At 37.0% G+C, this 15,829-nt stretch overlaps 3 protein-coding genes across 4 annotated transcripts; all 3 read right to left on the bottom strand.

Moving 5' to 3' along the window:
- Positions 1-283: 283 nt before the first annotated feature.
- On the bottom strand, positions 284-1,905 carry LOC113694971 (uncharacterized). The gene has a single exon (XM_027213914.2). It carries the CDS (start codon positions 1,469-1,471, stop codon positions 386-388), a length of 1,086 nt encoding a protein of 361 aa, XP_027069715.1. The 5' UTR covers positions 1,472-1,905; the 3' UTR covers positions 284-385.
- Positions 1,906-6,707: 4,802 nt separating this feature from the next.
- On the bottom strand, positions 6,708-10,989 carry LOC140009282 (uncharacterized). 2 transcript variants are annotated; one of them, XR_011816693.1, is made up of 5 exons: positions 9,985-10,989; positions 8,741-9,192; positions 7,801-8,065; positions 7,427-7,680; positions 6,708-7,128 (listed from the first exon to the last, which is right to left on the bottom strand). XR_011816693.1 is itself a non-coding variant. In XM_072054395.1 (4 exons), the coding sequence occupies exons 1-4, from the start codon at positions 10,757-10,759 to the stop codon at positions 7,556-7,558; spliced, it is 1,617 nt and encodes a 538-aa protein (XP_071910496.1). In that variant the 5' UTR covers positions 10,760-10,989; the 3' UTR covers positions 7,186-7,555. The 2 variants fall into 2 exon arrangements, 1 of the variants encoding a protein (XP_071910496.1); XM_072054395.1 differs by lacking the exon at positions 6,708-7,128 and having other exon boundaries at positions 7,186-7,680.
- A 1,787-nt stretch (positions 10,990-12,776) lies between these two features.
- LOC113697408 (lipid phosphate phosphatase gamma) lies at positions 12,777-15,524 on the bottom strand. Its single transcript, XM_027217011.2, has 2 exons — positions 14,544-15,524; positions 12,777-12,940 (listed from the first exon to the last, which is right to left on the bottom strand). The coding sequence occupies exon 1, from the start codon at positions 15,244-15,246 to the stop codon at positions 14,563-14,565; it is 684 nt and encodes a 227-aa protein (XP_027072812.1). The 5' UTR covers positions 15,247-15,524; the 3' UTR covers positions 12,777-12,940; positions 14,544-14,562.
- Between the last annotated feature and the right edge of the window lie 305 nt (positions 15,525-15,829).

Below are 15,829 nucleotides of genomic sequence, written 5' to 3'. Positions count from 1 at the left end.
TTTCATATGGTCTTTCCATCTTTCAGTGTACGACTCACTGAATACCCCATTTAATAATCTATCTGTCTATTAGCATCAACATCATTACCATAAAAATAACTTCCAAGCCAAGAGATTCCCTATCCATGGTCATTACAGGTCATGCATCCATCCCTCCCCAAATGCACAAAACAACCAAACAGCATATCTCATTATTACCAATTAGCTATGGAGGTTTTATTTTCATCGGCTACTTGAACTAGTGAACCTAAGCAACCAACCCCAAAAAATACTCCTAGGACAATTGATAAGGTCTAATATACGTATGTTGAGTATAATTTTCTTTCAAGAAACTGCAGAATATTCAATTTGTAATTCATATACCAATGACTAATAGAACTAGTAATTAATCACAGTTACTCCTACTCTGCTGTAAACGGGACTCGGTAGCATACGACCTTCTTTGCTGCCAGTAATTTATTACCTCCGGATCGAGCCTTTCCCCTGTTCTTGCTGGTTCAGATTTGCACCTGGTTAGTAGTACAGGATGAATTGATCCTCTCGTTTCTTGAGTGTTAGTAGTAGCTTCATTACTCCCCCCACCGTTGCTGGAACTGCCCAATTCCTCACTCCCGCTTTCACCGGGACAGCTGCTGATTCTTGATTCCACCGCCTCATCTCCATAGTTATTGGGTGAATTGGGCATTTGCGGAAGCTTGTTCTTGGGGCTCCTGTCTGTTTCTGTATTATCGGATGCCCCTAAAGGAGAGCCCCAAAACCTACTGGCCAGTGATGAAGATCTATAAGGAGCAGATCTGCACCTAGTCAGCAATAATGCATTCTTTGGTGGAGAAGTTGTAGAAGATTCAAGAACATCTTCCTTGGTTTCTCCTCCATTTGCCTCGTTATCTTCAATGTCACCAGCACCACCATTGCTGTTGGTAGAATTGACATGATTTTGACCTCTTTGAGTAGTAGACACCACAACCCTTGAAGAAGAACAATCATCCCTAACATCAATTTTCTTGCAATATCCAAACCTGAAAAACAGTACCAACTTGCGGAAAGGTCTGCAAAATGATCTGGGCTTGCGGAATCTTGTAGTTTTTAAATGGCAACAAGGAGGAAGAGCGGTTGGAGGACAACAGCCAGAGCAGCAGCAGCGGCAGGGAGAGGAACAAGGACCAGAACAGCAGGAGGAGGGGGAAGGTGGAAGTCGTTTACGAGGTCGGGAGGTAGTTTTGGACTTGGAGGACCTTCTGGCTCGGACTTGGCCTATGCAAGTGACTTTGGGGGAAGATGGTTCTTGTTGAGCATCATTAATCGCCGCCGCAGCATTCTTTTTGGGTCGCATGATGAACATAGGACTTGAACGTGACCTCCCTCTGCTTCTGCTCCCACCATTGCTTCTCAGAAACCTCATCATCAATGGGGTTGGAAACTTATCTGCCCTGCTCGGACTTGATATGGGCTTTGCTGATGACAGCTTCATCTTCTTCCTCACTTTTTATACCAATCCCACCTCCAAAATAGCGAGCGCTCAATACGACTAGTATCTGGGAACCCACTTTTTTATTTACTTCCTCCCCAAAGCCTAAACCCAACGCCTCTCCATAGCAACTGTTGTTATCATATTTCCCATTCCTACTCCCCCGACTAGGATCTTCTTCTTCCCTGAGGCTGAGGATTCAGGGTTGGCGTCACCTCCTTTCTACTCCGTATTTATCTTGGCTTTTGAGGCTGGGGGAGGAGAGGACTGTGTGTTTTAGTGGGTGGAGAGAAGTTGTTGCTTTCGTACATTGCTCCCTCCTCTTCTCTAGCGCTCTTGTTTTTACTGTTCGTTCCGTGCTGTCAATTTCTCACATTAATTTATTTTTGCACGGATGGGTGAGTCAGATTCCTAGGCTTTTTAACTTCGAGGTTGGAGGGTTCTGCTTGGATTTTGCAACTCTTAGGCTTATCAAAAAAAAAAAAAAAAAAAAAGTCACCGGCATCGCCCTACTTTCACTGTGGTTACTATTTGCTCTTGCAAACCTCATCACTGTACGGTATAGAGATGACAACGGGATGGCGGAGCCATCACCCAAAAGCTCCCCCGTCCCTCGCCTCGTCCTCCATTATTATCGATGCTGCCCTGCCTTCTGCCTCGCCCGGCGGGTGTTTCCGTCCCAACGATTGCTCCAGTGCTAATTTTAATTTTATACATGTGTAACGCTAGTAATGAATTTATTACTCATTTTCTTGAACATTTAACACAAACGATTGCTCCTGTTTGGATTGTGAATTATTAGAGATATTTTGACTGTAGCACTTTTTGTGATGTGATGTATGTGAGATAAAAAGGTAATTGAGAAGATAAAAAGGTATGTTAAAAATTGTAATGATGATGTAAGCAAATATATTTTGGCAAATAAATCGCAATCCAAACAAACGTTTAACTGAGATAAAGTTGACAAATCATTTCTTATCTTGTGAATCTGTTTCTCTATAATTGACATTACATAAAATTTAAATTAATTATTAATATTTTTTAACAAATTATATGCCATGATAAAATAAAAAGTAAACTAACATAACAAAATTATCATTTGACTACAAAAAAAATTAACAAGAAGGATGACATTATTTTATCACAGAAAAATTTCATATTGCATATATATAATTATATTATATATTTTATATATCATACATAAACTATTAAAATTATAAGCGGTAGGCGAGGTAGGAGATGGAACGATGATGGATGCTCTTGCCTCTATCTCGTTTAAAGGTTGGGGGAGAAAAACTCCCCTATTTCATCCTCCACCTCACATTTTCTCGTGTTGATCCCGCAAGCAATCGGTTCCATTGCCATCCTTAGTATGCTACAGTGCAAGAGTGTAAAGAAGTCAAGTTTCAAATCCTGCCAAGCTTGAATCCAGTCAATCACGTACGAGCTCTATCAACCTCTGTTTTTAAACTCGGGACCGGACCGGTCAGTCGAATCGGGAATCGGCCAATTGTCTGGTTCGAGTTAACTCTAAAAATCGAAAAATTAAAAACTTGGTCAAATCAGGTCAAAAATCGGGTTTGACGGGAAAAAAGAACTGGGTTTCTTTTTTTTGTCTTCTTTTTGAAAGGTCAAAATATTTTTAATATTATGTTTTGACCCCTAAGTTGTTAAAAATTATTAATATACCTCAAATATTTCATACTTTATAAATGTTGTCTTAAAATTTGGTGTTATTTTTCAATTAAGTCCATAATTTTAATTCTAAACTCGTTAATACTCATTAAATAATATAAATTGCTACTTGATTGTTCTAATTTCTTTGTATTTTCTTGTTAAATATATTTGAAACATCAAATATATATGAATATACATTTATTAATATTAACATGTTATTAGGTATTTTACATATAATATTTTAATTTTTAAATAAATTTTATTTATGACGTCATCCGGTTCAACTCTGATCGAACCCGATTGAACCCATTGACCCCTGAGCTCGACCGAGTCGATACACGGTCCGATTCTGGAAACATAGCAATCAACAGAGCTTGAATTGTTTAATGAGTTCCAGTCTAAGTTTAATATGTGAATTTCAAAAGTTTGTCGAATTTAATCAAATTTTACACACACACACACGCATATATATATATACATATATATTAATTTTTTATTTATCAATCTAAAATATTTATTTTGTCTTTTGTTTAAAATTATAAATATGAATCTATATTTTTTAAACTCAATTTACATGAGTTCGATATTGAGTAAGGTAAAACAAAATCAAATTTTAACTCGAGTACGAATTTCAAGAGGTCGACAAGCTCGAGTAATGTATTATTCGAACTCATTTTGACTTGACTGCGCCCCTACTATAGTGTGACCTACAGCTTTTAGTATTCACGTTGGATTAATTAATTCCACTTTAAGTAACTCATATGGAGTGATGTCAATTGTCTCAGTCAACCAAATAAAGAAATAGCACATGTGTCAAAAAGAAAAAAAATTCCCGAAAAAATGGTAAGCTATATGTGCTAGAACTCCACCAAATGTACTCACTGTTTTCTGAAAAAAATTCATTCTTGTAAATTAGTATTAACTTCGTGTTAGTTATAATTCTCAAATCTTTGAACTTCATCACTCATATGGTAAGTGTTTTTTTGTCATTGATGCTTCATCTACCCGTTGTCTTAGCAAGATGGCATTTAATGGAGTTGGACCATCCCCCATTATTGAGTACACGCCACGCACAGCAAAATTAGATGGGGTGTTTTGCTAACCCGCCCTTATTGCTCGCTTCAACTTTCCTTTAGATGCATAAATTATGAAGAACGTGTCTAACAAGTTGAATACCAAAAAAAAGAAGGAACAAAATGGACTCTGATTGCGTTTTCATTCTTTTAGAATTTTTTTTTTTTGAAGCAATTCTTTTAGAACTTTCTTTAATGCAACATTAACCAAATAGTTGCATAAAATGAAAAGTTAAAAATGATCTAAGTGTCTAATTATTTTTAAAAGTAAAATTACACAAAAAAAAAGGGTGTCTAAGACTAAATGCATGGAAAGCAATGCCTAATTGGTAAGTAAATGGAAACCGTTTTCCAACTTGATTTTGATTAGTTTTATCTTCTTCTTCTTCTTTTAGTCTAAGAAGTTGGCCCGTTTGCTCATTATTGGTAAAGCCAATAAAGTTAAGAACCACTTAAAGCCACAGCAGTCTTAATCCTCAAAATCAATTCCTATTACATGTAGCAAGTAATCAATAAAGCCAAATAGAAGGAAAATGGAAATAAGACAGAACTTCTAATCAAGGAAGTTTTAGGTTGATGTTGTCGTTGAGAAGTAGCGACCAACTGGCATTAAAATATCATTAGTCAGGGAACTGTGCATTCTTGGTTAATGCGAGTGCTAAATGTGATGCCATGCCAAAAACGTAACGTCATTTAGCCATTCGCAAAGCAAATTTCTTGATTTTTTGCCTCATATTTTGCATTCAATTCAAGAAAACCCCAGGCCCTGCTTCATTTTGTGCCTCCACTGATGACATTAACTTGCAGACCTATTGCCTGCAGGCATTAAATCCATTTATACCGGACTCCACATGACATGATACGTGGGCCGTCTAAACCTAAGGATTGCAGTTTTCACATTTTTAATCATCTTTTTACTACGTATAAATTAAATTATTATAATATATTTTTCTACAGAAGATTTCAAAGAATAGCAATCTAAATGGGACCTAAATTTTTAACAACCACAAATCCAGTTGTTACTTTTATTAGGGGACCTGCAGAGTCAATTATCCTTGATTTCAATGACATTAGGGATAGTAGTGTTTTCTGCTACTTAGTTTGGCTAAATTACAAAATGTGCCTTGCAGTGAAAACTATCAATAAAAATTCAGAGTGTTCTTATCCATATGACAGGCCGAGAGATCCTTATAGCTGCGTGTTGCTGAGAACATCATAGCCCTGTTATAATTTGCTCTTGTGATAAAAGTCCCTTGAACTTTTGAAAGCCCATAAGGAGAGAGGCTGTTGTGTTCGGGAATACCTTCAAAGAGCAAGTTATTTCTCTGATATGGTTTCTAAGCAGGCACTCTGGTATTTGCCAAACCCTACAAAAACCAAGAGTTTTGTGTCTAAAAGTCCAAAGTACTCTTTCGCAATTTGATTCGATACATTTAGTTATAGGTTTCTAAATTACACAACAAACCCCATAATTTGTTGAAATATAGCTCCCTTTGAATAGCCAAATATTTGTCATGTAAACCCATCGCATTAGTCAATTGTTATTAATGACTTAAATTGCAATTGTGTCAACAAAAAATACCAAATGAATCTCTAATCCATTTCTCCATGCTAGTATTTGTTTAATCTAGTCACATGGCATCACTACCAATAGCGTTTCAATCACCACTGCAATTGATCTAGCCACCGCTATATATATTGGATAAATATAACGTTCTTTTTCATGTCTATATGCAAAATCATCAATGTCCATTTTTCAAGAGCATAGAGAAAGTTTTTCAGCTCATATCTTTTGCAGTTAGCCCTTGGTTATTTTCATTTTTAAGTTTGGTTCAAACCCAGTATTACTTTGAACGGTGTTAAAGGGGTTTTTTTCCCCTTTTATTAACATTCTTCTATTCAAAGGGTTAGAATATTGTATTTTGGTGAATTTACAAGCCCTTTTAACTAATGCAAGGCTCGCAAGCGCATCTACCGTCTCGGTGACTGGTTCATCTTCCGCCTCGCTTTCCTATTACTCGTTGACGATCTTGTTGCGTCATGCTTGACCAATAGTTTTTTTTTTCTTTTGACACAATGCTTGTTGACCAATAGTTGTTCCATGGAATTCTGACTTGCTAGTAATAATGGTATTCCATATTCTATAGGTTTTGGCGTCCTAGCCATAGGATAATTTTATACTCACTCCATCCGTCCGTTGAAAGTATCACACTTTTTATTTTGATATGTCCCAAAATATTTATCATATTGAAAAAATCAAAACACTTTTAATTTTTTGTTTCAATATAGGCATTCTTTCTAATCGTATGCATGTTACCATTCAAATTTAAAATTTAAATTTGACGAAGTAAAATTGAAAAAAAAAAATACAAATATCACAATCAAACCACCGTTCTTTAAAAATTGAATTCCCGAAATATGACTAAATAATTGAACTAAAAAATTGAAATAGAGGAAGCATAGTACTGCATTTACCCCTTATGAAATAATTAGAAATAACATGTTGCAGCTTTCTCTTATCATGGAGCAGGAGAGTCAGAGCTAGAGAGTACAAAATAGGCGGTGGTTTAAGGAGGAAAAGTTCCAATTTCCAACAGCAAAACATGGCTCCCTAGGACCGGTCATTTTCCCATTCTGCCTCTCCTGGCTGCACATTGGCACAAGCAACGCCATTTGTAATTAAGCAACCACCAAGATTTACATGTGCAGGCCACAGGTGCAAGTGACAACCCCAAAAACAGCCCGTTTCATGATTCAGCATGCACATGCAATACAAATTTGAACTTCGAAGTACTGGTGTCTTGAGTGGAGAAAAAACACAGACAAGACAGGAGGCAAGAACACAAAAAAAGTCAACCAAGGTTTCAAGAATCCTTTCTTGCCATGAATAAAGAGCTTGACCCAGATGGCCTGCAAAAGGGTCGCAAAAGTCAATCAAGAATCATCCGCCTCAATAAAAGTTAAAAATCAACCCAACAACACTAGAAAAACATTTTATTAAGTAGTATGTTACAATCTGGTTAGATGTTAATGGTAGTCTATTTTTTTGGTGTAAAGTGAACCATCATGGTCCATGCAAGAAAGGATACTGCACAATTTGATAACTAAGTATAACGGCCATCCCCCATTTTCCAAATAATTTCTTTCCTGGGATTGGGGGATTGTACATGTGAGGTGGATTTTCAGCATTAAAACGGTTGATGTGTACCAGGAACCCAAATATTTAATGCCATGGCCGACACAGATCTCAAAACTCTCGACGATCGGATGATCATGATGGTTCACTTGCTCCCTCCCCTGAAGAAGATATTTCATCTGGCGAAACTATCATATCATACTACTCGAAGTCCATGGCTCTTTTCATGCCCACGATTGATTTTGCTGACGACTCCGGTCCGGGTTTCATCTCTTGGTCCCCCTGTCTCGTTTTGTCATCTTTCGTTTGGACCTCAGTCTCTTCATCTGGCAAAGTGGGGCAGGAATTAGCATAGGCTACAGTTAAAAATGAACGGAGTAACTTGTACAAAGTAAATGGCACAAGCTCAACAAACACAGTCGCAATACTTATAGTGATGTTCTTGCCTGAGGCACTTCCCAGAGAAAAATCAGTAAGGCGTCTCACGCAATCCTTGAGTGCTTGCAGCTCTGCTTCTTTCTCATAAAGCTTGGAATGTGTTTGGTGCAGTTCGGACTCTAGCTGCACAATTTGGCTTTCCTGCTGTTCAATGAGCAAATGACTTAATTTCTGGTCCAGCTCTGATGGTGAAATTCCATCGAACTCTGGACAAGCTCTGATCTGGTGAATCTTGTCATCTGCTCGGTGAAGTTCTCTGGCCAAAACATGAGCCTGTGCACATGTAGTATTCCCGGTCAAACAGCATAAAAATCTTAAAATATCAGCAGAGTTTTGCTGGATAATGACTGATTAAACAGAAAAAGAAAAACCAAGAGCATAAGAGGAACAAACATCTTATGCTATCACCGTTTTGGCAACAACTTATGGTGCATTAGATTTTGCTGAGCAAATAAGGCTACTTCAGTATGAAAGCAAGGTTACTTCATCCTAGCCCAACTGAAACAACCTCTCTGCTTGATGTAATCCTGCTTGCACAGATGAAATGAATGTCAAGAAAGCCACCCCTGCTAACCTAACCACAGCTGGCTTTCATTTTTGACAGAAAGCTTTGAAATGGCAAGGAAAACCCGTACGGGACATTAGTAAAATGCGAAGAGTGCAAAACCCAATACCGAAGCAGGTTTGGAATCATTTTGAGTGACAGATACACATATGAAACAGATCCTGAACAGAACTCAGTGGAATCATTCAATTGTTAAACCTAGGGATCATGAAGAGCATGGGAATAAGTGGTCAAATATACCAAAGCTTGAAAGGGAGAACAAGACGGTCCTTGACGATGGCTTTGGTGATTATATTAAGGGGCAATGGATGGAGTAGACTCTGAACAAATGCAACAGTCATATCTACAGAAAATGGTATAGAAATATAGAAGAAGCAAACTACCTCAGATGTATCAGCTCTTTCATTCAATCTGGAACCTTCCGTGAAACACCAAGGAAGTTTTTGCAATTCAGACTCAAACTCGGCTTCCAGATGATCCATTTCTGACAAGTCAGGTGGCTGTTCTTCTGTAAGAACACTACTAGAACATTCACCTTCCTCAGCCACAAGAGAATCAATTACTTTACCAGCATCAGCCTTCTCAGAACATGAGGTCGTAGCAGTTGCATAAGCAAGCATTCCCCTACAGTTAATTTGATTTGTTTCAACTTCTGTTCTTAAATTTGAACTATACCGGTTGTGCAAGGTTTTTCTCCTGGAAAGCTCAGCCTTCAATTCTTTAACAAGTTTTGCAGTTTCATCCATGGAGTTATTCAACCTACTAATTTCAGCTTTCCCAGCCGACATCATATACATCATACCAATGCTTAAGCCCCAGTTGAAAAATGAGTTGCCTGAAAATCATAACACGGACACAGTAATAGCGGTTCCAGATATATAGATGAGACAAATAATTAAACACATTTTAGTAGATCCAGATGATAGTATAACTTCAACCAATGAACCAGATCATGTGCATGGAGTCACAAGATATAAAGTGCTTTCTGGTAAAAGCCTCATTTTCTTCTCTTCTTAACGTGATTACGTAGTACCAGCAATACCACAGGAAATAGATGTTATAATCAGTGGTTGAATTGCTTGAAGAGAACTACCAGATTATCACTTAGACAAGGCTGTCATTCTTCATGGCAAGTTTCTTAATTGAAAAATGCAGGTGCAGGATATTGAACATTTAACAGCAAGTTCTTGTTCTGCTATAGAAAGATGCAATTCAACTAAACCTGTGTCGTCATGCTTGAAATTACAAAACATCCTACTAGCAAGTTTCTTCCCTTGGAAAAAACAACAATTAGCTTCAGAACATGTTCATAAAATGATATTTAGAGAGCTGATATATTAACCGACAATCAGAGTTGAGGATACGACTTATCAATTGCAGACAACGTCGTGCAACATTCAATTTTTAAATATGAAAATAGAACATATGTACCAAAGGAAAATGCAACATAAGAAATTACCTAACTGAAAAAAGACAATTACTAGTAGCTCTTCTTATTTACTTTTGTGATAGCATAAAGAAAATACTAATGCAATTAGCATCAAGCCATGATGATGAAGTAGACATTTTTGGCTAATATATAAACGTAAAAACACACATAAAAAACAATAAAGCACTCTAATCCAACCTTTTGAAGCACAAGATTCGCACTTTCCAGTAATATTTTTGCTAGTCCTCCTTTTCTTCAAACAAACAGAGAATCTTTTACCACTTCTCTTTTCCACTACCCACCCTTGTTTCCCACAACCCACAACCTCACATTTCTTCCCCTCTTTTCCCTTAGCATTTCTCCCGAGACCCTCAGCATTTTCCTTCACCCTTCTGGACCCACACCCCAATTTTTTCCTCAAATTTTTGGACCCCATCACAGAGCAAGAAGGCCCAGGAGTACTTGAAAACCTGAAGATTGATCCATCAGCCAACACTTCACATTGTGCATTATCATTGTAGTCATCTTGGAAACCATCATTGCTAGAAAAAATTGAATCTTGAGGCAGTAGTAACGACTCGTTGAAGCTTTCTTGGTCGTTGAGAACATGATTTTTTTGGTCATCTGGTTTGAAATCAATGTTGGGTTCAGCGACACTGGTGTTTATAATAAGTTTCTTGGCTAGGATCCCAGATCCTGCTGCTGCTGCTGCTGCTAGAAAAACTTGCCACATTTTGGACCCGGCAAAGCTGACCGCCCTAGTAGTATATAGATTTGAATATGGAAGGAGAAAGACGAAGGGATCAAGGGAAATAGCTAATTGCTGTGCTGTGAATTGAAGAGAGTGACCGAAAAACTGTGCCCATAACGCACAGACAGCGACACGCTTAAGACTGAGAGGTAATATTTGAACTGTGTGCAAAGTGCAAACAAACAGCCCAGATGTGAGGTTTAAAACCCGAACACGTGACATTTGGGCGGTGGTGACGACGGTACAGTTTGTCCCTTTCTTTCTTGCTCACGTGCTTCCCGCGGTGAACAATTTCTCAACTGGAGGGAAATTGTCAATTCCTATATGTGAGGTGACAATTTGCCTTTTCCAGTTGGAAATTATTTAATCTTTCTTAAACCTCAATTTGCAGTCGAGTAATCTGTCAATTAGCAGAATGAATTGCGACTGTCGAAAATCAGAATATCACAGGCAAGTTTGGTTTAAATATACTCCTTAAAAGAAAAAGATTCTTTACAAACTCCTTTCAAATACATTTACGTCATAATTAGAACCAATAAGACTATTAACTCCTCGTTGGTGCACAAAAATGGCTTGAAATAAAAAGGTCTTTTCAAATCTTTTTATTCCATTTTCATGTTTGTTATTTACGATTTAAGTTGGAAAGGACTGAAATGCACATTTCAACATTTTTCTGGAATTATTCATTCCTCGAAAAATTTTAGAAAGCCCCCTTCAACTTCATCCTAGAATGACCAACACATTAAAATGTCAAATTTATCCTCCTATATTCTCTTACCAAATCACCAATTTTTAGGATATTTGTGAGTTTAATTAATGATTGGTTATATTTTTTTATAATAATGATTTTGTCTATGTTTAGAATAGTTATTTTCTAATTTCTGGCGAATAATAATATGTTTAAGATAATCCTTTTTAAAACTTTTTGACAGTTGTATAAGAATTTATTTGAATTTATATGATAATGAGAATAGAATAAAAAGAGAGTATTAATGTTTGACATTGATACGTACAACTATCATTTATATTGTGCGGATCGGATCAATCAAATATTTGATCTGTATTTGATTTTTAAAATTTTTTAAAATATATATAAGTTTCAAAAACAAAATGAAATTTAAATGTATTAAAGTTTCAGAAATATCATGCAAGCAATTTGTGTTCTTACATTACATATGAGTTTTCATTCATAGAAAAAGAGTTTTTAGTTGAAAATAATCTTTTTTTTTTGCAATAGAAAGCAACTTTTGTATTTTTTTTTCCCGTATTTTGATTCAAACGAATAAGATTCAGTAGTATCTCATCTATAATTTTTTATCCACAAAATATATGACAATACATTTTAAAACTTAACACCATACGCCAAAAAAAGTCTATTTCGAAGGAGGACACAGATTAAAAAAATAAGAAGCAAGAAATAAACTATCATAAATAAGTGGATTTAATATATTAAAATTTTTAAAAATAATAAATATTATGCAACCGGATCGAATATCCGCGATCACAGAATATGATATCCAAATCCGATTTGGATAACTTATTGATCCAAATGTGATCCGATCTGCGTATAACCTGATGGATCGAATATCCACTAATTCGGATCTAATCCAAATAGGATCATCAAGTTTTTCAGATCGCCAGGGTCAAGATGCACAACCCTATTGTAAACATTAAACATATTATGTACATTTGCTTAGTAGGTATAAGCATTTAGAGCAGGCCCGTGCTACGAACCTGATGGAGCATCTGCTGTATGCGCCACACTCTCCACATGCTTATTGAAAATTGACATTCTTTCTACTCTCTAAAGTGAGAGCCAAACACCTAATCTAATCACATGCTACTATAGAATATCTTCAAATTTGAGAGTTTTTGTGAGCTTAGGCCAAACATCTAATCTAATCCCTGCATAAAATGTTCATCACTTGATTCTTAAAGAAGGCTTTGCCAGACCAAATGTCTAATGATTCAGGATGATACGGACACCATACTGCCAAGGCAGTACAGTACAAACTTTGTATCTCTTGTGGGGATAGGAATTCATAATGAGAAACTAAACTCGCATTCAAAAAATATCAGCCAAAAAGATGTAATTATGCTGATGAACTGCAATAAGTTGCCCTTGGATTGCCCATACTTTTAACTGGTGGAAGGAAAAGAAAATCTAGTTAAGAATTAGTCATTCATGTCACCTGCAGCAAGTCTTTTACAGTACATATTATCTGAAATTACTCTAATATTTTCCCTAAAAGTATTAAATAGGACATTGTCCAGCTCTGCTTAAATCGCGAGCCCCCAAATAGTAGCCTTGAGCACAAAATAACAGCAAAGAACTAGCTACTGTGCTGTGTCACATTGTCCAGCAAAAGTAAAATCCTATATCAAAAGCATGAAGCACTTCACCTGGCAAAGAAAACAAAGATACCACCAAGATCAAAACGTTTCACCAATACATCCAAAGCATATCTAAAACTTGATTGTAGTTCACCAGCATAAACATGACATAAATGGCTCCATCTTTCTAACAATTTATAAATGAAATTAGAGCTATCAGTTCTATGCCATGATAAAAAGCTGACCAAGCGGACTTCTGAAGTCAAAGTAAGCCTCAAAGACCATGTCCTCGTAAAGGCAAGAATCAGACACATAAATGGTTACACAAGAATAAGCATTTTCTTAGCCAACATAAGTAAAGAAGAAATGTTTACATTTGGGAGCTTCTTTTTCCCTAGAAAGATGAAACAAAAGGGGCAAAATGAAAAACAATCACTTTACATCATCAGCTCAGCAGGTCCTTAGAACAACTTTTCATTTTCTTGGGTGGTTTTTTTTTTTTTTTTTGGTGGGGGGGGGGGGGGGGGTGGGTGGGGGTTTGGGGGAGTGCAACAAGGTCCAGGGATAAGTGCAAAGATAACACAACAAACATAAGTCAAAGTCATACAAATTATCCCTGGAAATTGTAGCAATTTGGCAGGTATGATGGTGCTTAGCTATGATCATTCTCTGTTACAAGTGATGCAAAATGAGATGACTGATAAATACATAGCACATCAGCTGAAAGAATTTAGAGCTCATCACAAATGAAAAAGATACAAGGATATTTCACACCATTATGCTACCTAACTTCTAATTAAAAGTTTCAATTTACGTGGATGTCTTACTGGCTCAACTTGAAATCAAAGAGACTTGTGAGTAGAGATACACATAAATTGCATGACTTTAGACTTGAGACCAACCAGGAGAATAAATTGGTATTCCATCACAGGATTTAATACTTGCACCAAATAAGTAAAACAGCTCAGCATCTGAGTAGGTAAAACATTTCATTCTCCTCTGCAAATATCCAACTGTCAAAGACCTGATTAATTTTCATTAAGCTCATCAAATCATCTATGTCCAAGTATCAAGCTACCCAGAATTTACATGCATCCAAGTGACTTTATACTGAAAAAAAAAACATCAGAAGAAAGCTTGCAACCTATTTATCAATACCTGGGAAAAGAGGAAGTTCTCAATCTGATGCTCATAACTACATCACACAAAATTTCACTTTCTTAACCCTACAATCCAGATATACATACCTGTGTATAAAGATCTAAGAATATGGACGTCTGCTACTCAATATTCAATAAAAACCTCAATCCGTCCACAACTCTTCAACCATAACACCATTATTGTCAGAATCTCTACTATATGCCCAGTTTTCAACATGGCTCTGATAATCAAATACTTCAACTTCAATCTAACTTAAAACAAGACAATTTGATTACAATGGTTGATGATGGTTATAACTGTACGCCCTTCATTTTCACAATAAGAAAACCACACTGAAACGAATCTGTGCAGATTTTTGCATATAAAAGATCTAATGTAACGCCACAGAACAGAAGTCAGAAGGTTCAATATGAATGTATCAACTTTCCCAAACACATCCAACCAAAGGAACTCGGCATGAGCCATAATTCAAACAAAATTTCAACAGCTACATATCAAACCAGCGACTTACCCAATTGGTCAGTCAATGATCAATCAGCTCGCTTATAAGAAACATGCTTTCTGGCGGCCCTGGCATTCTCGTACTCAAATTTCAACACATTGGGTATATGCGAAGTATCTTTAACATAAAAGAACCTCCCAAAAGCGCTCTCCTCAATAACCGGAAAGAAACTTCGGAGGCCAGAATTGACCACCCAAAACCACAGCCCACCAAGGAAAGTTCCCAAAGCAGCCCCAGCTAAGACCTGGGCAACAGTATGGTACCCCAAATACACCCTCGAATACATGGTCAAGATCGCCGAAGGCCAAACCAGGAGAAGCACAACCGACATTTGGTTTCTACCCAAGATCCCAATTCTCTTATATGTCAACAAAGTAAGATAGAGTGCAAAAAAGAACATGTATTGAGAGTGGCTAGAGGGCCAGCCATGAGAATCGCATATCTCAAGGAGAGCACAAGTTTCGGGGCGGGCTTGCTGGACGGATGTCTTGATGACCTCGTTAACGAATTGGGAAATCAGAAGGCCAAAAGCGAAGAACATCACTTGCAGCTCCCGGCGAAAGATGAAGTGAGAGACAAAGCCACCTAAGCTGATAAAGACTGGGATTAATGAAACCCATGCCAGAAAATGGCCTAATTGATCGCCCTTTTGGTATCTAACATGGGTTAGTGTCACTGCTTTCAGGGTCGGCTGAGGGTGTATTTCGGGCATGATGTATTTAGCGTAGAACTGATTGAAATTTTACTAATCAAAATTTGATTGACCAATAAAAGATCTAGGATGTGAGAAGCGAAGAATATGGAGCGCAGTATGTACTACAGGAAAGTGTCAGAGGGAGCTCAACAAACAATTGTGATAAAAATGAGAGACAGATGCAAAGTAGAAATTGGAAGAGAAAGGTCTAGGCGGGGAAGAGCGGAGCGGCACCGAGCTACTAACACGTAGGTAGTTGGGTTGCTAATTCGTCTCCGTTTTTGGTTGGACGGAAATAGGAGTAGTTCTCATTGGAAAAATTTCACTCATTGTCCCTCACATATTATTTATATGAAAATTTAATCCTTCAAAATCAAAATAAGCTATTTTAGTTCTTAACAAATATACAACACCCGCTTTTGGATCTTCGTCAACTTTCTGATTAAATTTTAGCCAGATTTTGTCGCATCCTATCACCTTTCCTGTTAAGTTTTGTACATTTTTCGGCCTAACTCGTCAGAAAGTTATTTTGACAAATTTTAAAACTTAATTTTAACATTAATCAAATTCCCAGATCATTTCAAACATGTCCCAAACTTCA

Source organism: Coffea arabica, chromosome 6e (genome assembly GCF_036785885.1).
Source record: "Coffea arabica cultivar ET-39 chromosome 6e, Coffea Arabica ET-39 HiFi, whole genome shotgun sequence".
In the NCBI taxonomy this organism is placed as follows: domain Eukaryota; kingdom Viridiplantae; phylum Streptophyta; class Magnoliopsida; order Gentianales; family Rubiaceae; genus Coffea; species Coffea arabica.
The sequence above is the reverse complement of the archived record's forward strand: the minus strand, read 5'-3'. Positions and strand labels throughout refer to the sequence as shown.